The sequence below is a fragment of the Python bivittatus genome, unplaced genomic scaffold, assembly GCF_059951505.1.
Source record: "Python bivittatus isolate LINGU-HERP-01145 unplaced genomic scaffold, Pbiv_v1 ctg000080_np1212, whole genome shotgun sequence".
Taxonomy (NCBI): Eukaryota; Metazoa; Chordata; class Lepidosauria; order Squamata; family Pythonidae; genus Python; species Python bivittatus.
In genome coordinates, this window is record NW_028277035.1 from 8988721 (window position 1) to 9011075 (window position 22355).

A 22355-nucleotide genomic window follows, 5' to 3' on the forward strand; every position below is an offset into this window, starting at 1 on the left:
TTGATTCATATGTAATATAACTTTCACTGATGTATCATTTCAATGTAACCTGAGAATAGCTTCTTACTATAATCTAAAACAAATAAACTTTTTTGACTTCAATGCTAATCCTGTGTGTTTATTTAACCAATGTATGAATGGTTAACTTAAAGTCAAACTTACAAGTTATCCCCTCAACCTTAGGCATATAAGGAATTTCTAAAATTACACCTATAACTTTGCAAAGAAAATTGCAGGATTTTATATCCAGTGGCTAAAGGAAAAATTTCTCGAAAGCAATGAAGCTGAATTCATAAGATCATCATTTAAAACAGAAAGGTGCATAGTCCTCCCCCCATCAGAAATGATTAAATTAATAAAAAGGCAGAATGCTTGAGAGACTAATTATGAATTAATTATATGAAAAAATAATTGGAAATGTCCACCATAATGATGTTATTAGGTGCCATATTAAAATAAGGCAAATGCTGATTCTTGAAAGGTTCCAGAGACATAAGAGATGAGTGGGGAAAAGCTGAAGCAGAAAACTAATCATAGACAAGGGGAAGCCATAAAGGTGATACTAATCTTTGATCCTTATTGGTGAGAGTCTCAAATCTGACCCATTGTTGTCTGAATGATGTCAGAGGTGACAAACTGGCATTCTAGTGACAGGTGGATTTCTGGTTGATGGCTACTTTACTTGTGTCCCCCACCCTCCACCCACAAAACGTCAGTATTATTTTGCAAATTGATACCAGTTGGGCAAAGACTAGAGTTGAGTTTTTAAGTTAGAAAACACCCTGTGTGATAGCGCATCTAATGTTCTGTTCCAAATCGATCTGTTCCAAATTGATATAAATCCATTAGGAACCAACCTGCCAGATCAAAAGTGATTGGCAATGTGTGGGAGACAGCAGATCCCCAATTAATTGCTGGCATACTTAAAGGGAAGAAAGCAAAGCCGAGACAGAAGCCAAGGAGGAACTGCGTAAGAATATTGAGAGGCTGGTTGTGGGAAAGAAAGCAGGAAGCTAGAAAAGTGTAGGACTAAGAACTTGGAAACAAAGGACACTACGGCAGGTTCAGTACGACATGCTGTTGGGAAGTGATACTGCCTGTTTCTCAGTACCCTGATCAAAAATATGTCCGTTCAAAGGAGGAAGCCTGTCCGCATATGGCCACTACTTGCTGCCAGCCAGAATCTCCAAAGGGAAACTTCCTTGTTTAACAAATGGTACTTGTTTAAATGGTCTTTCTCCCATTTAAACGGAGGCAAGGAAGACTTTTCTGAAACTCAAATATTTCAAGGAGGTAGGGCTGAATCTTGAATCCTTGGCACAATCAAGCCATAAATTTGAGAAAATTTTGTTTTGTTTGTTTCTGGTTTGCTTTGGAAAAAGCATGAAATGAATGTGATAGAGGGAGCAAAAAATGACTCTGTTAAATATGCTTCTCCTTCTGTTCAAGAAACAGCTTCTCTGTGTTTAGAGAAAATGAGACATTTGTTTGATTTTCCACAACTTCTGCATCCAGGATTTCAGGATTTCAAAAATACCAAGATACTTTTTAATCTTGCTCAACTATCTGACATTTATACTCAGTGTTAAATTCTGAAGCTGATCGTTGTGTAATTCTCTTTACTGCTTTCTATTAATGCCTCGATGTGCTTTGTCTAGTGGAATTTACATGGTATGCTAACTAGAGAAGTTTCTACATGGGCACATTTTAGGAGGATTACGGTAGCCACTGGGTCTCCTAGGAGTTGTTTTTTTTTTTAAAGAGTTCCACCAACAGAAGCCGGGCTGCGGCTCTTGTTAACCGTTTTGGCCTGCTGCTGCTAGGCGTAGCGTGAGAGTTAGGCAAGGGGCGATTATGAGGCTGGTTGTGTTTTACCAGTTGACCCGGTTAGTGACTTCTTTTGTGAAACAGCAATTGCTGTAATGAAGACCCAGTCTTTTGAGGAGGTTGAGCCAGATATCCTAGACTATAAGTTAGAGTATACCCCAGACCTAAGGTGTGAGAAGCAAACAGACTTGGTTCCTGTTTGCTATCGCTGCAAATCCTGCATCCTGTCCTGGAAGATTTTTTCCACCCGAGAGTGGTTTGTGCAGGCTAGCCAAGCAACTCAGAGGAAGTTCTTGGTGGGGATTGTCAACCGATTCCAAAGTCACGACCTCCTGAAATACACATGGAACCTCCTGCAGTCTACCGATACCAAGGATTTTGCTTATTCCCATTCCTGCATCAGCTCCACCTTCACAGCCTCTTCTACTCTGGATCGGGCAATGAATCCAGAGAAACTGGCACAATCCATGGCAGACCTTTGGAAATGGTTCTTAGATGCCTGTTTCTGGACCAAAGCAAACTACACACTACTTTTGCTACAAACGTGTGACTCACAGTTGCTGCTGATGGCTGCTACTCTGATTCGTATCCTCTTAAGTGAACATGAGAGCATCTTGTCCGAAAAGATGGGAAAAGGTAAACATTGCAATGTATAGACAGAACTGCAGGTGCTATTTCTCACATCCAGCCAGGCACTGAATTGATATTTGGAGGGGGGGGTAGTGGGCCAAAATTTTAGTTGTTGATATTCAACCACTGAAGTTTAATTAAAATCCAAGGGACTGTCCCAGTTTTCATCCCCCAAAGTATCTGATGATCTGGTGGTGTTCATCAGTTGGCTTGCAGTGCTGCAGAGTATGATGCTTAGAGGACAATCCTGTACCTGCTATTCAGGGAAAACATACACTGAATGCAAAAGGAGTTATTCCAGGGTAAGTAGGTATAAATATAATGTGACTGCAGCATAAGGTCACAGAGTTATTAAAAAGTAAATTATACTGTGGTATAGTGATACCACTAATAATTATTTATGTTCTTAATTTTTATAACACCACACTCCCACCAGACTCCTGGTAGTATAAAGCATAAAACATAATAAAAAATAAAATTAAAATGCATTGATTGATTATGTGCCATCAAGTTGTTTTCAACTCCTAGTGACCACATAGGTAGATTTTCTCCATTATGATCTATCCCTTACCTGGTCTTTCAAGTCTCCCAATGGTGCACCCATCACCACTATAACTGAGTCCATCCTCCTTGCTACTAGTTGCCCTCTTCTTCTCTTTCCTTCTACTTTTCCCAGCATTAGAGGCTTTATGCAGTATTGCCTCGAATTATTAAAATTACACTAATGCAGGGATCTCCGATTGATAACACCTAACCCTTACAAGCTATCCTGAACTCCATTTTTACCACCTTCCTAAATATTGGGAGGGAGGGTAGAATCTGGACCTCCTGGAGAGAGGCTGTTCCAGAGTGTAGGGCCTACTGGCAACCAATGCAGAGCCTGCAGCTCCAATGTGACATGCAAGTTATACTTCTCACCCGCCAACAAGTGAATTGCTGGATTTTGCACCAACTGCGGCTTCCAAGTAGCTTTCACAAGCAGTTCCAGGTACAGTGCATTACAGTACTCTATATAGGAGGTGACAAAGGTGTGAGTCACTGTCAATAGGGCCTTTTTCTCTACAGGTAGTAAAGGGCGTGACTGGCCCACCAGGTGTAGTTTCTAATATATAAGTTTTGATGCAGTGCGATTTCATATTCATCCATTCTTCATACAACTTCAGCTTTCAAATTAGGTGCATAAATGCTTTTGCATGTGTGCCCCACTCATACTAAATGTAATCCATTCACAATAAATTGATAGTTTATATAAGCATGAGCTGCTCACTGAGGCATAGAGGATGTCCATCATGCTTCACACGCATATTAGAGAGAATGTGTCAAATAGGAACATATAGGTCATTCTATATTGGGTCCCCAGTATGGTAATTAAGCAGTGCCAGTGTGTCCATGGTCATCTCCTGGCAGCTTTAAAAAGTTAATTAAAAAGAAAAGGGAGGCTGGCATGTTGCAAAACAAAATGGACCCCACCTAAAAATAATGAGCTTGTTGATTTGTAGATGTGCCTACCTGCTCAGGAAAGGGACAGAGGTAAGAAGAGGAGGAGGAGAAAACACTCGCTGTGTACAGAAGAGCTAGAAGGGGGGAGGGGCAGGTAGCACTCTAACCAATTGGGGCTTTGTAACTAGTTACTTCTCCCCACAGCCATGCTTAGTTAATGGGAGTACCATTACCTAGAGCAGCCATTTTCGAAGTCTGCTCACAATCGTTGAGGTGCTCACCAGTCCAGATACGTTGGGAACCCTTGATTTCTATCCAGTCGCTGAGAAGGTTATATGTATCCTACTGCTAAGTCTCAAAAGTGATGTAGAAATGCAAGAACATTCATATCATTTTCACATGCAACTTCCCTCCCATATTTTGTAGGCATCTTGTATTCAGCATTCCTTAAGACATACACCAAATATAACTTTTTCCTCAAAATATGCATCTTGTCATGTCACTGTTCCAAACATGTGCATTCTTGTGTACATAATTTTTGAGCCCTGAAATACTGTGAGAGCAAGGATAGTAAGCTAAGCAAATGGCCTGTTTGTTCAAACTCCAATGAGGGGACTTGTGCCAGACTATTCCGGTGTGAGCTCAACCCTTTTTCTATTTCCTGCCATATGTCCAATCGCAAGTCGAGGCTGAGTATGGTGCCATAAGCAAAGCATAAAGAGTACGCAGAAAACAAACGAAACGCAGAGAATGACGACATTTTGTGATACTGCTAAACATTAATTAGATTGTTGTAAGATATACCTTCAGAGCAGGGTCATTTCCAACCTTCAAGATCCCAAGGGGTCACACATCAGAGTTTTCGAAGGAAGCTGGCAAATTCAAAAGAATCAAGAGTAAAGCTGCGAGAATGAAGCAGCTTCATAACATGCAGCCTGTGAGGACAAGCAAAAGGAAAGAGTCTTAAGAGAAATATCCTGGGAGTTAAAATATGCAAATAGCTATAAATCTTTCTGAGAAGGTTTTAAAAGGCACACACCAGCTAGGGCAAAACTAGACAATGCTAAATGCATTTTTAAACTGCAAAGAGCTGCCCCAGGGCAAATAAGTGGTAGCGCATTAAGGAAGGGAAATGTAAGCCTTTCCTCCCCTGCCACGGGTCTAACTGAGGAAGAGCAGCTGCTGGAACAACATGGCAGGCACCTGTGCTGCCTTCTCTCCCTCCCATTGAGCCTTTCCCTCAGCGACAGCAGGCAGAGGACGCGGGTGTGGGAGGAGAACGGAGGAGATGCGTGTTTTGGAGCTCTGCACCCGCCAGCCAATTGAGCTCAGCAGCCAAGGGAGAGAAGGTGTTTTCCCTGCAGAGGGAGTGGATGGTCCAGAGGAAGAAGTATGGAGGCCCAGCAAGGCAAAGCACAATGTGGAAAGGAGCAAGAGCTCTACACACTGGCCATGAACAGAGGAGAAAAAATAGAAGAAACCCCACAGAGAGGAACTAAGGCAGAATAGGTTGTATAAGAAGAAATCATTGCTATATAATAGTAATACTATAGAGTGAAGTACGGTAATAGTAAAGAGGAAATGTTGTAACAATAATAGAATAGTAAAAAGCACATTTCATATTGCTTCTAACAGTGCTGAAAACAGGACAAGATGGAATCTGATTATTTCAGAAGCAAGAACAGTTTCCGAAGAAGAGAAGGAGCCAAAGGACTGTAAAGCATCCTTGAACGTTCCGGAGCCAATGGGCATTCTAGAACCTTCCAGAAAGAAATGGGGAGGGAGATAGTTGTCTCAGGTATTTTAGAAAAAGTCCTACCTGAAAGAGAATCCCAGCTCTCCTGGACCATCTTTCCTGGTTCTAAAGATTCTGCATATCTTTCTACTGTACAGAGATAAGAGATCACGCCACATAAGTCTCTGCTAGGGAAGGGAGAATGGTGCTCTTTTGCCTTGTATGTATCACAGGTACTGTAACTTATTCTCTTTCCTTCTATCCAGTCCACATTTTTATTGCAATATTCTGCTGCAAGCCATCAAAGAGCTTTAAAAAGCTCAAATGCCAATTAAACTAGGGCACATATCTCAGTTTCAGAAGAATTAATGCCAGTATACTGTCTCAAGTGTTTGAGTGCTGCTCTAGATCACCTGGCAACCTCCACAGCTGGATTATGCCTCCACAGTTTCTTGACATTGGTCATGCTGTATGGGGTTGACAGTTGGGATCCAGAATATGTGAAGGGTACCTGGTTGTTTATTTCTACTTGTAGCCCAATCTTGGCGGGAGCGCTGAAAAACAAGAGGTCGGTTGCTCCTGTCTTCCCATCTAGAACCATATTTTGTGAAATTGTTCTGTTTTCACTTTCATTTTGTTCCTACTCAATTATTGTCATCTTTCAATCTGTGACAGAGGAGACCCAAGAAGAAGATGTAATGCAGAGCAAATCTGACACGCATCCTCTGGTCCCTCTGAAGTCTGCTCTTCTTTCTCCAGTGGCTGAAAACCAGCTTCCCTCAAAAGCAAGCAGTGTATTTGGTATTCTTTGATTTTTATATACAGTATATATAATATGTAATATAAGTCACTTTGAACATGCCCATGTTTGGGGTATCCTCTTCTTTGTCATAACCTCATTCATAACTTCCAATAGTTGAAGGCTCAATATGTCCTGGAAGGTTTTGTAAAATTCCACCCCAAACATGGACTGAAGCATACATCACACTTATACCAAAGGAGGACACTGACCCACAACAGGTTAAAAATTATAGACCTATATCTTTATTAAATTCAGATTATAAAATTTTTGCTTCAGTATTGGCAGAAAGACTAAAAAGATATTTAAATAATTTTATCCATGCTGATCAAAACGGATTTTTGCCAAAGAGACAAATTAAAGACAACATGAGAGTAATTCTGGACACACTGGAATACTATGAGGCACACCCTGAAAAGCAAATGGCCTTGATATTCTTAGACGCACAAAAAGCCTTTGACAACGTGAATTGGCGATTTATGCTATTGCAATTGGAACAAATGGGCTTTGGTAGAAAATTTACCCAAGCCATTGAAACAATATATCATAAGCAGACCGCAAAAATCATGATAAATGGAGATTTAACAGAACAGATAGACATAACAAAAGGGACGAGACAAGGCTGTCCACTATCGCCCTTGTTGTTTGTCTTAACATTAGAAGTGTTGAACAGGAATATAAGAGAAGAGAAAGAAATAAAAGGAATGAAGATCAAAAAGGAAGAGTACAAATTGCAAGCCTTCGCAGATGACCTAGTATTTATACTAGAGGACCCATCGGAAACAGCACCTAAATTAATTGAAAAGATAGAAGAATATGGAAAAGTAGCAGGATTAAAAATAAATAAAGATAAAACAAAGATATTAACAAAGAATATGCTAGCAAGGCAAAAGAAAGAATTGGAAGAAGTCTTGGAAATACAGGTCACAAACAGGGTTAAATACCTAGGGATATATATTACACCAAGATGTAGTACATTGAAGGAGGATAATTATGTTAAACTTAAACGTCAGATTGCAATAGATCTGACAAAATGGGAGAATTTACAATTATCAATGACTGGGAGAATATCCACTATTAAGATGAATATATTGCCTAGGATGTTATATCTATTCCAGACAATTCCAATTCGTTTAGGGAAAGAGTTTTTTGATGATTTAAATAAAATTGTATTGAAATACATCTGGCAGGGTAAAAAGGCAAGAATAAAGCTTAAATTACTACAAGATGCAAGAGTAAGAGGTGGGTTTGCCTTGCTTAATTGGGAATTATACTACCAGGCGACAAATCTGATGTGGGTAAAGGACTGGATAACTTTAAGAAATAATAGACTATTGACCTTAGAGGGACATGACCTGTTGTTGGGCTGGCATGCTTTCTTATGGTATAAGGGAACGAAAACACAGGGCTACTTTAGAAGGCATATACTATATTCGAGAGGCATTGCTTTTAAACTGGGAGAAGACAAGAAGACAATATTATTTAAAAGTTCCACGTTGGATATCCACTATTGAAGCCTTTTCTTATTCAATAACATATAAAAAGGAACAAACAGTTAGATATACTGAGATATTGAATGAAAAGGGTGAACTTAAAACTATGCAAGCGTTGGAAGAACAAGGTATAAAAATGAACTGGTTTTCATATTTGCAAATACAATCTAGATTCAATAAAGATTTTAAAGCAGAAGGTATTTATGATGAGCTGACTGTTTTAGATAAAATTTTGATGGGTACTGATGAAAAGGTGATTAAAAAACTTTATGGACATTTACTAGAATTTAAGATGGAGGAAGAACAGGTTAAAGATACAATGATTGCATGGGGGAAAAATTTTGGATACGGAATTGATTTAGAGAAGTGGCAAAAATTATGGTCTCAAAACTATAAAATGACAATGTCAACTGCATATAAAGAAAACTTGTATAAGATGTTTTACAGGTGGCATTTACCTCCAGCAAGGATTGCGAGAATGTACAAGAACAAGTCTGATAAATGTTGGAAGTGTCATCAGAAGCCCGGTACATACTACCATATGTGGTGGACATGCCCAGAAGCTAAAAGATATTGGATTAAAATCCACACATGGTTGGAAAAAATGATAAAACAACATATAGACTTTAAACCAGAGACATTCCTATTAGGAATTATACCTGAAACATATAGTAAAGAACTGAAATATTTGATTGTAAATGTTCTGACAGCGACTAGAATTGTATTTGCTAAAAACTGGAAAAATGAAAAAGTACCTATGCAGGAGGAAGTCATTAAGAAAATTATGGAATGTGCAGAGATGAGTAAATTAACATTTGAAATTAGAGAGCAAGAAGATAAACAATTCTATATGATATGGGATTTGTTTTATCAATGGTTGGATGAAAAGATATAGTAATGTAATAGATCAGCAAATTATATAATAGAAACTTGACAAACTGATATAAATTATAATATATATATATATTATATATATTATATATATAATCAATGGATAAAAATGATATAAATCTTATTATGAAAGCTGGTGTTATAGACTAGTAACAAATGAATAATAATTGATAACTGATAAATATATAAATATGTGTTGGATAGATGACATGAGATTCTATATAAATGATGAGTGAAGATTATGAAAGGATGGCACAAATGATCGGTAACTGGCTGACACACGGTTTAAAATGGAAGATGGTTTTTTTTTATGCTTTTTATGTTATTGTTTGTTTGTGTTTGTTGTAAAAAATAAAAAAATTATTAAAAAAAAAAAAAGTCACTTTGAACATGCAGATTTCTTCAACGCATTTATAGCCATAAGAACACTCTTATTTGCATTGAGTAAAGGAGATGGAATGGCCAGCGCAGTATGGTCCATCTATGACCACGCCTGGATTTGTTCTATTTTTCTCAGCATGAACTTTCCATAAGGAAGTAGAAATGCAGTTTTGGATTAGACAGAAGACCTGTATAGATCTTGTTCCACAGTGGCTGACTACTGCACGTGCAGAGGTGAAACCTGTGCATGGGAAATGGATTATGTAGCTTACTTCTCCCCACAAGCATTCCTCTCATGTTCCCCTATCACAGATTTCACATAGGATGATAACAAGCGGAGGCAGGTGAGGTAAATCCTGTGGATTTGGACAGTGTTTTGCAGTATTTTTCAAACTTGGCAACTTTAAGATGTGTGAACTTCAACTCCCAGAATTCCTCAGCCAGCATTCTGGGAGCTGAAGTCCACACATCTTAGAGTTGCCAAGTTTGAAAAAACACTGTTTTATTGGCAGAGGTTTTACAGGATGATAGCTTGCTTTCCTCCCCAGCCTCTCTTCTAAGAGGTATAGACCTATGCCGCTTTCCTCTCCTGCCCCTGGTTTACTATGCGGGCTCTGGTAGTTCATCTATGAACCACTCAGGTTTTGCCTTTGGGCTCAGGTTAATGTATTATTGCCACTGCAAATTACAGCTTGTGGCTTTGTTTTGTTTTTTATCCTTACCACAGGTCATCTCCATCTACAAAAGATTTGGTCCAAACAATCAGATATGCTCTTCAAAAAAGCACTACAAGACCTGCAAAATGATAATGACTATCTTTCAATACTGACTTTGCACCCAACCATTTCTCCTGCTTTTCCTCAGCAGTCCCCCAACAAATTCAAAGACTTCATCCGGTATCTGCCCATCCACTTATCAAAATTCATTTTGAGTAAGGATCTCATATCTCCTGAACCTTTTTAGAGCTTCTCTTCTTTATGTTGTAGCCCCCAGTTGTGGGATGCTTTGCTTTCTGGAGCCTATTCAATCAACCCAGCTTCCTAATTGAGGGAAACAATTCTGAAAAGTTATTGATACTCCATGTTCCTCAAAAGTTAACAGGTATGCAGGTCGATAAACAGAGCAATCAGAGGTGGCCTGAAGACGGAAAAGCAGGGAGTGAATTGTCCAATATTTCTACCAGACCCAGAGAACTAAAAGGGCTGTCCAACACAGGGTAGTGGTGAGAGGATGAGAGGGTAGAGGATGAGAGCTTGCCAAGATGAAAATAATCCAGGTTATGTGGAGGTTTAGGAATTCTTCAGTGGACATGCCCAACTATTCAGCAAAAAGCCCTAAGATACTCTAGAATCAAGTACCATCACGGCTGACTCTGAGAAATGTGGAGTCCCAGTGTGAAGACTGTTCAGACTTGCAAGACTGATGGATACCTTCACTGGTTGCATTTGTTGTTTTAAAACTGTTGATGGCAGATGGAACCAATTTTTAATTTAGAATCTGGAGCATATTGTGTTTATCTCTGATTTGTTTTTGTCCCTATTGCTCAAAAGTCTCAGAGATCCAGAGGTAGAAGTTATGATGCAGTTTGCTGTCTGTTTAATGAACTAGCTCCCTTATCGCTCATTCATAAACCTCCACATAACCTGGAGGATTCTGCTTATAATCAAACCATTTTTAATTTATTCTAAGTAGAGAACATACTGGCAATCTGAATTACCACCCCATTCTCCTGCTGGGCTGATGGAGCCTATAGCTGATGAAATGCAGTAGCGTTTTGGTCAAAATCAATATGCTTCTTTTTCGGATTTTCCAGGAATGTTGGACCTGAAAACCTTAGCACAGTGTGCTTATGTAAGTCCACATTGGAACTTTTTGGTCAAACAACTTAAGTGTGATGTAGTAGCAAATCACGCCCTCCGAAGTCAGATTTCATTTTTCCAGGTATGTATAGGAGACTCATTTCCTCTTATCCATAGCACTGAAGTAGGTGGAGAACATTCCTTCCTTGTGATTGCTTCCAAGACCCAGAGAGCTTCCTTTCTGCTTAGAGCTATTGTCCTCTTCTTCTTCCTCCTATCTGCATCTGGGAAGGCAGCTTTTTAAGCTTGACAATTGACCAGCTTAACATCTGTAACAGCCTTCCCATGGAAACATCTGCCTGACTTATTGGTGTATACTCTAGAAAGGGTTCAATGACTTGCTGTTCATATGAACTTTCTACTCATTTACAACATTAAATACTTGCCTTGTATTCTGGGATCTTCTGATGATCCTATTATCTAGAGTGGGTGTTTCCTTCTTCCTATGAACACTGGAAACTGTGGTTGCAGGACTGGTATTACCATTAGGCAAAGTGAAACAATTGCCTCAGGCAACAATCAGCTCTATCCCCTCAAATTATTATGCTCCCTTCAAGTGGGGCAGAGGGTACTGTTTTATTGCCACTCATAAAATAAGAGTCAACAGCCAGCCTAGTTGACTTTTCTATTTGGGATCTGCAAGAGGAGACAGTCTAGGATAATCCCTGTGGGACCATTTATTTACTACTTTAGAATAGAAAGAACAGTCAAAGAAGAGCAAACTTCTTGCAATTCTGGCATACCTGTACACTGATGAAAACTTGTTTGAGGAGCAAATGAAACTAACTGGGCATGCAGACTGGTTCAGTACTGTATGAATGGAGAACAGTGAAGGCGAAGTTCTTTGGTTAGGGTGAGACACGTACCTGCATATATTTATGTCTGGTGCAAATGGAGGTTACATAAACTGATATTTATCAAGACCCAGGACTGTGCAAAATTCCTTTGTGCTCTTGCTTTCAACCTGGGGAAGGCATTTAATTAATGTCAGTTTATAGATTAAAAGTTGCCTATAATTTCAAGATTACATGCTCGTGGAACTTTGAACTGGCATACATTTCCCAGGAATCTGCCCATCTCTCTTACAGTAAATGTGATGTGGGAAACTTTGTGAAGCCCCAACCATACCTTATTCCTCAATGGCTTATTTTCTTGCTCTAAATTAGATGGATTGTTCCAGATGATATCATTGCTGAAATGTCCCCGCACCACTAAGTACCGTATATTGAGCAAAACCATCTCTACATCTGTTCCTTACCTTCCACAAAGAGCCCTGTACTGTACTATTGCAGCATTCTGAATTTACCATTTCAGGGACAACTTCTTTATTTAAGGAACGGAATCCTGAAAAGTATTATGGTTTTGCAATTTTGCTTATCTCTTGCAGGGATCATGTCCTAAAGGAGCAATTGCCACCTATGCCAGAATAGTAAAGGTTGCTATTCCTCAAATCACAGCAAATGGTGACATCATCCCAAGCAGAACTAAGAAGCAATTCAAGGTAGATTGTGGGTGCTTTGCATTCCTGGAATTCTATGGACTGGCCGGTGGGCAATTCCAGGACTTTATGCAGTTATCATGTATAGGTGGCAGTGCCTAGTGGATTGTGCCTGGGCTTGAGAGCTAAGCTTGGATAAACATCATTTTTACTTGCATGGGAGACCACTCCAGGGAATTCTAGGGCTGCAGACTAAATCAGGAAGTCAAAAGATATCCTGGAAGATGGCAGTGGCAAATTACTTCTGTACTGTTGCCCAGAAATGAATGAGTCCGTGCACAAGTTAGTCTCAAGGCAATGTTACCATTATTTAATTATTCATCACTGCTATGTGACAGATGGAAACTTTTGAACACAGACAGGTAGAGCTTTGCTTCCCTGGAACTATATTGTTTCTCTTTCTAAAGGAAGAAAAGTCAATGTATAATTATGGGAATATGCATATTCTTTGTTCTGGTTAAACTGCTGAGGAGGAGAAGGGGAGGGGAGAGAAAGAGATCCAGCACCACTTCTATCTATCACCATTGCTGTTTGCTTTGCTTTAAGGATTTTGACTTCCAACAAAGTTCATATCAAGACCAAAACATTGAATACTTGCAGAAAGCATACCATGGCCAAGAGACAGAGGCTGTCAAGTTAGAGGAAAGGAATATCTTCTGCAGTGGCTACAATGTTCGTATTCTAATAGACAGGTATGTGTCTGTGACAGAGAACATACATACCCTCATCCAGTTCTCATTCATCTCACCAAACCCCCACAAGAACTGCCTCACAAATATAGCCCTACAGCACATGGAACCTTTTGCGTCCAAGGAACTATCCTTCCAAGGGTCTGGGATGTGGCTGATTGATAGATTGATATGTTAAATATCTCACATTTCTTCCAAGAGCTCAAGATGGCTTATATGGAGACCTTCCTTCATTTTACCCCCACAACAGCAATCCTGTAAGGTAGATTGAGCTGAGAGAATCACCCAGTCTTAGTTCAACACCTTACTAGTACACCACACTGTCTCTCACTTGTCTTTCAGGGGCCCTTCTTGCTATGGTGATTCCATGTCAATGTGCAGCAGACAATGAACATTTTTCACCTTCCCTCTCCTTTCTCCTTCCTTCCTTTAAAATAATTAAAAAATAATAATCTGGCAACATTTTTGAAAGACAAAATGAATATAAATACTATATGTTTGTCCTTGGGTAGCTCAGCCAATTCAGTAGATGTAACTGGGAAATTACTTGTCCTGGAGCATCATATTGTCTGTCTCAACTGGTATCAAGCTTCCTTAACTCCCCTCCAATATCCACGTCTCTCAACCATGTACTGTATATTTCAAGTTTGTTTTATCCACCCCATAGATAAGGCATAGTAATTCATTTCTGGACACATTCATTCACAAATAAGCATCCTGCTGTTTTAAAATGTGTCTTAAGGTTCTAGCAAAGAAACGATTTTGTGAAACAAGGCAAAAAGATCGGAAAGATGAGAGACCAGACAGAAAATAAACAAACTAGGAAACTGGAAATACTACTTTCTTCCTCCTTCTTTCCTGGAGCCAATATATCTCCTCCTAATAAGTTTGCAAAAAACATATTCATTTACAAAGCCTACTTAAATCTTGCCCATCCCTGATGGTTTTTGCCCATCCCACCAGTTCTAGCAGAGTGGGTGTGCTCCAGTTCTCCTTGGTGAAGCAGTGTCACCTAGTGGGTCCCAGGAAGTATATTTTCTCTGCCATGGTGCCTGCCTTATGGAACAGCCTCCTCCCGGAGATTCCGACAGCCCTGACTCTGGTGGCCTTCTGATCCTGGCTTTTCCCTCAGACATTGGGGCCAGGATGTTGATGGAGCCCTGGCATTTGTGTACTGCCATTTTGGTAAGATTTTTTTAAACGGATTTTTTAATTGGTTTTGATTGTGTGTGATGCTTTTACCTTTGGTTCACTGCCCTGATGTCAGCCTTGTGGGGCAGACCAAATAGGAAACACAACCAGATGAGCTAATTCTACTTCATTGTAAAGCTGCATTGACAGAACCTTGCAAGTCTGAAAGTACATTTCTCCCCCCATCTCCTTTACAGCCCGAGAAACTAGGGAGGGTCTCTTCTGAGCCTCTTGCCCTACCCAGTATCCAGCTGCGGGCTATGCTGCCTCTTATCTGACCGTTCTCTTGGCAGCATCGCTTTGCCCAGCCTCCCAAGGTCAACCCCACATGCCATTACACCAGAGTTCCATTGGTTGGATAGGCAGCCATATACATTTGTTTAATAAATAAATATAAGGAAACTGAATATCTGAGGCTTTTCTGAAATAAAGACACTGTACATCAGAGCTCCCCATGTGGGCATATTTTGGTCTGGTGGGCATATTTGAACTTTTGAAGACATGTGATAGGCACAAAATGGTCAATATGGCCAGCCACAGTACACCTGTATGTCAGAATGCAAACAAAGCATTCAAGCACAGCAGCCCAGTATTTTATTTTCCAAGATTTTCTCTGGGGTCTATAAGGTTACGCTTAAGGTTGGTGCTCTCCTCTGCAGCCTCCTGATCTCCAATTGACTATTTTTTAATTAAAAGAATTTTAAAAGCATAGCATTAGGTACGCCAGGGAGCTTGGCAAGGAAGAAATAACATGACAAATTGTTTTCCTCTGGGCACCATTTGGGGATCCAAACTGTACATGTTTAAAGCCTATTGAAAAGGGGGGTGCTGTTTTCCTCATAAGTTTAAATGGCCTCAACCAACTGTGGTTCATCCACATCAGATCCATATCTGGGGAGAGAGGCTGAAGATAATTCTTCCTCACATTCTTTTAGGCTAGAATGCCTATACCCCCAGAGCAAATGGTTATATTCTTAAGATCAAGGAAGATTAGGAGTAGGGCTACCAGATATAGGCTATGAAAATTGAGAGCACCAGCAGATGGTAGCACAGAGATAAAGTTGTCTGTACATCTGTGCTGCCATCTAGTGATTATTTCAGTATTTGCAGTTCCAGAGGCTTGATCTGAATCCTACTACTTTGTTTTGTTATGGGGTTTGGGTTTGTTTTTTTTTCCCAGCAAAATATGGAAAGTCAAATCATACCAAGTTGTGATTCTGCTGAACTGTGACCAATCTGAAAATCTTTGGTAGAACCTGTGAAACACAGTATTTATTGTTGGTGTTTGGTGCATGCCCTTAAGGGGAGGCATTTTTCTCACAAAGGTGTTGGAGGATACATTTGGAGGCCCTGCTTGGGAGCACCTTTGTCTGGGAATGATGCATTTTGGTTTTTTTGGATCCCACCAGTGGAAGCAAGGCAAGGGCAATACAGAAATTAAGTCTGTTAAAACAAATCAGGTTCCTAATTCAAGTTTTGCTTTCTATTTCAGTCGGGATTCCAACAGAGTGATTCACTACAGTGGTGGAAGCATGCTGTCCATTGGTTCTCTGGATCAAAAATTCTGCTTTCTGGATATACAGAAGATTAAATATGTCCCTCCTGTCCTCTCTGGTCACGCTGGTAGTATTAGAGCGTTATATCTCAGTGAACAGAAAGGATTCCTCCTGAGTGGCAGCTATGATCTCAGTATCAGGTGAGTGCTTTCGTTTTAATGCTCTGAGCCTTTCTTCACAGCAGGATGGTTTAATCTCCCTTTTTCAGAAGTTAGTTTCTGCTCTTTGGGTTGAATGGTGCTGCATCAGTGACACATGGCACATGAGTATGAACTCATGTTAAAAGACAACAAGGATCAGCTCATTTTATTCTAGTTGTATTCTACCTTGTTCTAGTCCTGTTTGTAAAGTTGTCTGCTTATCATTCTCTCGAACTCCTTTTTTAGAATGTGGAACATCAAAACTGGGGCATGTGTGAAAATGTTTATGGGCCACAAAGGGAGCATCACTTGCTTGGATGTGTACAAAAGCAGATTTGTGTCTGAATCCAAAGATTACTCAGCAAAATGTGAGTAACAGCTTTAATCCCTCTTTGAGAAGTAGGAAAAAAATCAATGACTTTAGCTAAAATGCTAAATTTTGTAAAATAAGGTCACTAGTAGGCTCTACGATGAAATAATGCTCACCTGATAACAGACCAGCCATGACTTTTCCCAACATAAATCAGGGGCATGTACTCAGCCCAAGACCTACACTAGGCTTGGCGTACCATGCAGAGAACCACACTCCAAAAGTCAGTGGGGCCATATTTCCCCTTGTTTAAAAATGTTGCTTTGTTCATTTTTACTTTAAAATGGTAGTTTTTCTGGAGTTTTAGGAAGCAGCTCCTTCCACCCTCATCAGCAGAGGGTGAAATTACATTCTTGTTTTTCCAATGTTATAGCACCCCCAAGAGATAAGAAGAAAACTCAACAGCTCTTCTCTTCTCTTCTCTTCTCTTCTCTTCTCTTCTCTACTCTTCTCTTCTCTTCTCTACTCTTCTCTTCTCTTCTCTTCTCTTCTCTTCTCTTTAGCTTAACAAAACAGAAGAGAAAAGACATGAGATTAGGTGGGACCAAAGGGTGTTTCTTTTCCTTGTTCTTTGAGCAGTGGGTGAGGGGTGGGGGTTTAAGGGATACTGGTACCTTAAGCTTTGAAATATAAATTACTCTGAAGGGGGGCTGGGTGGAAAAATGTTATGGATGCTTTGTGCTTAAGGAAGTCACTTCACCCCTTAACACTTCCCCAAGGCCCCAAATGTGAAAGGAAATTGCTTGAAAGACCCACCCTCTCTAAGTGACCGCAAAAGGTTTGCTAGCCAGAGGGAGTGTTGGAAATCAAGATTATGCTTGAAACTAGCATTTGGCTTTGCAGATACACCAGTTTCTCATCTAAACAGGCTTAGAGATGTACTGAGAAATTACTATATCTTCGTGTGTTTCTTACAGTGTGGGACATGAAAACTGGGCGATGTATTAAAACCTTTACACACAAAGGTTATGTTTGGGCTGCTAAAATTAATGACACTCATATTGTGAGTTCCTGTGACAAGGGCATTGTGAAAGTGTGGCATGCTGAGTCATATGTACTAATCAAGGTATGGTTCTTCCAAAACAACATTGGGCTTGGAAAATAATCTGGCCCAATTTCTCTCACATTTAAACTAAGGGAAACAACCAGCAGTGCAATTGTAGTGAACAAGCTGGCAGGAGTAGTGGAAGAAACAGAAAAATCTAAAAATATATTTCAGGGCAAACTCCCTTTTAGGCATCAGGCCATAAATTAGATATGCCAAGGACAGATTAATCTCAGCCCTGAACCAATTCTCCACTACTGATTTAAGCATCTTCAGCCATCTTTGAAGTGGTATAAAGTCTGTCCTCATTACTGTGATTTAGGTCAACCCTGGCTGGATAATTCTACAACATGCTATAATCACAAATTTGGAAATAATCTTGGGATCTTGTGGTTTGTAGAGTTTTTGGAGGTTCCTAAGAGAATCTAGGATTAGGCCCTTCAGAACTGTATCAACAGTTTCCTCTCTATTTCTTCCAGCAAAGGAAAAGTTCTCAAACAAGCAAACAAATGAAAAAAAAAATCCCCAAATAAACAAAAACTTGATGAGCTGATTATCAAAAACAGGTTAAAGGTTTTTGTTTTTTAAGTTTCATCTTGGACAATTAACATTTTGTAAGGGCAAAAGACTAGCCCTTAAATTTCCAAAAAAAAATGGGGAAAGAAAAAAGAAGAAGAAATTATCATTATCATTATCAATATTATTTCATTCCTGGATCAGAGCAGCCTGAAAACAGGCCCAAAGAGAAATCAAAAGGATTTCACTACTTTCTCTACTTTTTCTCTAACAAGTTCAGTGGTTAATATGCGAAAGTTGAGGCCGCCCTGCTCCATGGAGGTACCAAGGAATGGAATGCTTCACATTTTTCTGTGCCCACCCAGCCTATCCAGAGGGCTGATTGTTCTCCACCAAGACTTGTCTTCTCGGTCATAATACTTATTTCTAAGGTATAGGTCCTTAGAAATAAGCATGTGTGAGACATCTGCTGGGGATATTTTTTTATCAGCTCTGCATATGAAAGACCATCACGATGTGATTGAGTCACTTATGGACATTTTTATATTACTGTGTATACTTTATTATTTCATTTTAAGAGGTTACTACTGGGTTATTATCTTATTATGTCTAATATTTTTTGTTTTGTACAGTGAACGTCCAATTAAATTTAACACACAATAAATAGTAATCATTCAAACCTTAAAAATACTTCCTATTTTCTTCTCTTTGAGTAGGAAAAAGCAATACTATCTTGCTTATTTTCCAATCCAACAAAGAACCTAGCTTTAGTGATATTTTTCTTTTTGGTTTAACAAGAGAAATCCATGGAAAACCTTTCACACTTTTAGCTGTAAGATTTATTGGCAAAGCAAACAATTAGCCACAATCAAAGGATGCCTGAAAGTATATCAAAAGCCCACAAAAACAAGCCTTTCTCCTTCTCCTTCTCCTTCTCCTTCTCCTTCTCCTTCTCCTTCTCCTTCTCCTTCTCCTTCTCCTTCTCCTTCTCCTTCTCCTTCTCCTTCTCCTTCTCCTTGTTTTTTACAGGTTTTAGAAGGTCACCTAGGTCCTGTAAAATGTTTGACATATGATGAGTGGCATCTTGTGACCGAAAGCAGTGATGGATATATTTTGGCATGGAGCATGCTGGGAAAACACAAGTGATGTTTAATGGCTTTCAGACACCCCATGTAGGTATTGTTTGGTATAAAATACATTTTGTATTTTACATTTCACCAATCACTCTATTAAAGAACCAGTTTGTTCTTTGAAAGCACTGGGAGAGATATTCTGCTGGTATGAGGGAAGGTATCATCCCAGTTGCACGTCTCCATCCTGGCTGAACAGGAGATGCAATCAAGGTCGTGTCCCAGAGACTGGAGGCTGGAACCAGATGGGAAAAACAGGAAGCGGCTCCGCTGTTAATTCAGAAGCCAGCTGATTCGAGGATTATGCCAATCCTGACTCTGAATATGGTTCTGCTGTCCCTGGAAGAGGAGGCCTGCAAACTGGGAGTGTTCCTGGATTCATAGGTCTTCTCAGAAAGCAGATGGAGGTCATGGCCAGTACATACATATTACAAAATAGATATAGATAGCTTTACTAGGAAAGCTGAGGGAGAATGTACCAGTCTCTCCTTGTCTGCCACTTCACACTTAAACAGCTCACATAATGTGGATAACTAACTGGTTTCCAAACAGGAAGGAGATAATATTTCTCTTTTAATCTGTCATCACTTGCTTCAGCCTGGGAAGGCAATAGGTTACTGACTAGGCCCCATCTAATTTCCTCTTCTCTGCATCCCACTTCCTCATTACTCTGATCGTTCCTTTTGTTAGTGTTTAGAATAAGATCCCACTGGAACACAGGTCTGAAACCAATATAAGTCCCTAATTCAGGCAGCTCCCTATTCAGCCCACATAATGTGTAATTAATGCCTTAATGCTCAGACTTTGTTTTGGTATTTATTTTTTCACTCTAGACATTCCAATTTTTTCTTTGGAGTTACTTTCTTAGTAGTCCAATCATTTTTCTTCTTAGAATGATTTGTGAGGACAAGTGACTTTGAACATTTTTAAGTTCAAAATACTGAGTCTGGATGGTAACTGGAGGGCTGCTCACAAAGGAAGCAAGGATGAACTTGGAAGATCAGACTTGGAAGATCAGAACTGGACTCCAAGCAGATTCTGGGCAGCCCAGAGTTATAGATGGCACCTAAAGGAATGTGAATTTTAACTGTTCACATGTGTTGTGTAGAGAGTAAGGAAGATGACTTTGACAGAGATATGCAGGTTCCATTGCCTAAGCAAAAGGTACTAAATCATTTCTCAAGTCCAGAACATCCAGATAACATTTGGACGTGGCTCACGTAGACCTGTATCTCAGTGAATTAGGGAATTAGCACAATCAGACTTGAAAGATTCTGTTATTATGGCCAATGTCAATAAAAGTAGTTTTAGCCGTCCCGTGGAGTTGATTTCATGACCTGGTCTACCTAGTGGGGCTGACATCAATCTTGCAAGTCTGATTGTGCTATATCTCCTTCTCCTTCTGCGAATTAGGGAGGTGACTGTGCCACCTCCAAACATTATCTGAAATTTTACATCCATTTTATCATACAGTTTTTGTTTGTTCTCTCTCTGTGTCCTGTCTAATTAGAAGTTTTTATACTCAGCTTTGGATGAAAAGTGAAATAACCTTATGCTTGTAATGCTGAGGTCCTAGATGGCGATTAATACTTTTCTCTTTACTTTTCTATTTGTGCTTTCAATACTTTAGGCTTTTTAAAGAATAGAATGTTGATCATTTTAATTGTATTATATAAACATTACTGCACTGGAAACTGCATTGAAATGATACGATGTATCAAGATTTATAACATTACAATAAAAGGGAAAAAAGAATAAGCCTTCTCTTTTAGCTACTGATCTTGTTTGCACTAAATAGAGAGGTAGCTTAACCAATTATAGAGCCAGGAATGTCCAACTTGTAATATGTGTGAATGTGTTAAGCAAACATCAACATTAGTGGGGCAGAAGAGAATCTGTTTCAAAGTAAGACAGCCTCTGTTCTTACTGGGGTTTGCTGTTCTGCAAACACTAAAACCTAACCAACCATGAAGTGGTTTTTCAAATTCCACCCCGTTAGCCTTTCAATAGCAGAATCAGATATCAATCAACTGAAAAAGTATGTCTTTCCATTATCTGGTGGGGACTGGGTATCTCACAAACACTGTTTGATATCAGCACACAATCAAGGACCAAATAAACATTTCAAGGTAACTCCTACTGTTTGAACTACCCTGTTTGTTCATGACTCCAGTAGTGTCAGTGAAACATAGTTCATTACTCATACATGGTAGACCACTATAAGGGCAAGACACATTCTAATTTGCCGCTTGCCAAGATTACAGGTCAAGGAATAGTCAAGTAAGTGGCTAGTGGTCTGCACGTGACTTGAAGGGTTAGAGGAAGCAAATGATTTAAACATGTTTTTCCAAAAGTGCATGTGTGATCCTAATCTGGGCCTTAAATTCTGAGGAAACATCCCTAATCACAAAAGACCATTGCTACCAAAGAATGCGTAATGAATTGCATGTAATCTCTTTCTGACTTTGCTCATTGATCCTGTGTGTACTGATGATCCTGTGTGTACTGATTATTTTGGGTCTAATCTTGTTGCTGAATTATAGGTGCCTTGGATGACTGGGCTGAGGTTTCTTTGTTTCTGCTGCAAAAGCATCACAAGTATTGGCTGAGAGAACCCCAAGGACTCCACAGTTCGACCCTGAGCTCCATATATTTTCTTCTATTGGCATGACAAATATGGCAATTGTTCCTTAAGATAATTATTTTAAAGCAAATTTCATTGTTTTAACTAACCAAGCTTCCATATGATTCTTCCTTTAGTTCCTGAGAGGAATTATCCTTACCATATAGACTGAATCAAAGTATCCAGCCGTGGTTTGTGGATCTGCCGTAGTGAAAGATCTTTTAGTGGCTAATATTTAAAACGATGTGGATAGTTTAGAGAAATTGGTTGGAAAACACAATAAAATGTCATTTTCCTTCACTTTGGTTCCCCTTTCTGCTCTGTCACATCAGGGGGAAACCTTTGTTCACGTTACTTGGTCAGGGATATTATTCCTTAATAATAAGGAGACTAATAAAGGGATGTGGGGGTGGGGCGGGTGCTAGGCTGTGTAACCAATTGCAACTGGAGCTGTCGCTAATGTAGAAGGAAGCACTGCAGATCATCTGCTCAAGAGGGCTTAAGATGGGTAAGATCAGAAAGCAGTCATTTTGAACTAAAAT

The 22355-nt window shown here is 39.6% G+C and overlaps 1 protein-coding gene across 1 annotated transcript; it reads left to right on the forward strand.

The window, feature by feature from the left end:
• Positions 1-1640: 1640 nt before the first annotated feature.
• Positions 1641-20414, forward strand: LOC148216615 (F-box and WD repeat domain containing protein 10B-like). The gene is given in 10 exon segments (XM_088133698.1): positions 1641-2463; positions 9924-10127; positions 11010-11137; positions 12443-12546; positions 13120-13245; positions 15926-16129; positions 16376-16497; positions 17417-17565; positions 19090-19246; positions 20299-20414. Coding segments are annotated over 10 exon segments (1851 nt in total). The 5' UTR covers positions 1641-1922.
• The last annotated feature ends 1941 nt before the right edge of the window (positions 20415-22355 follow it).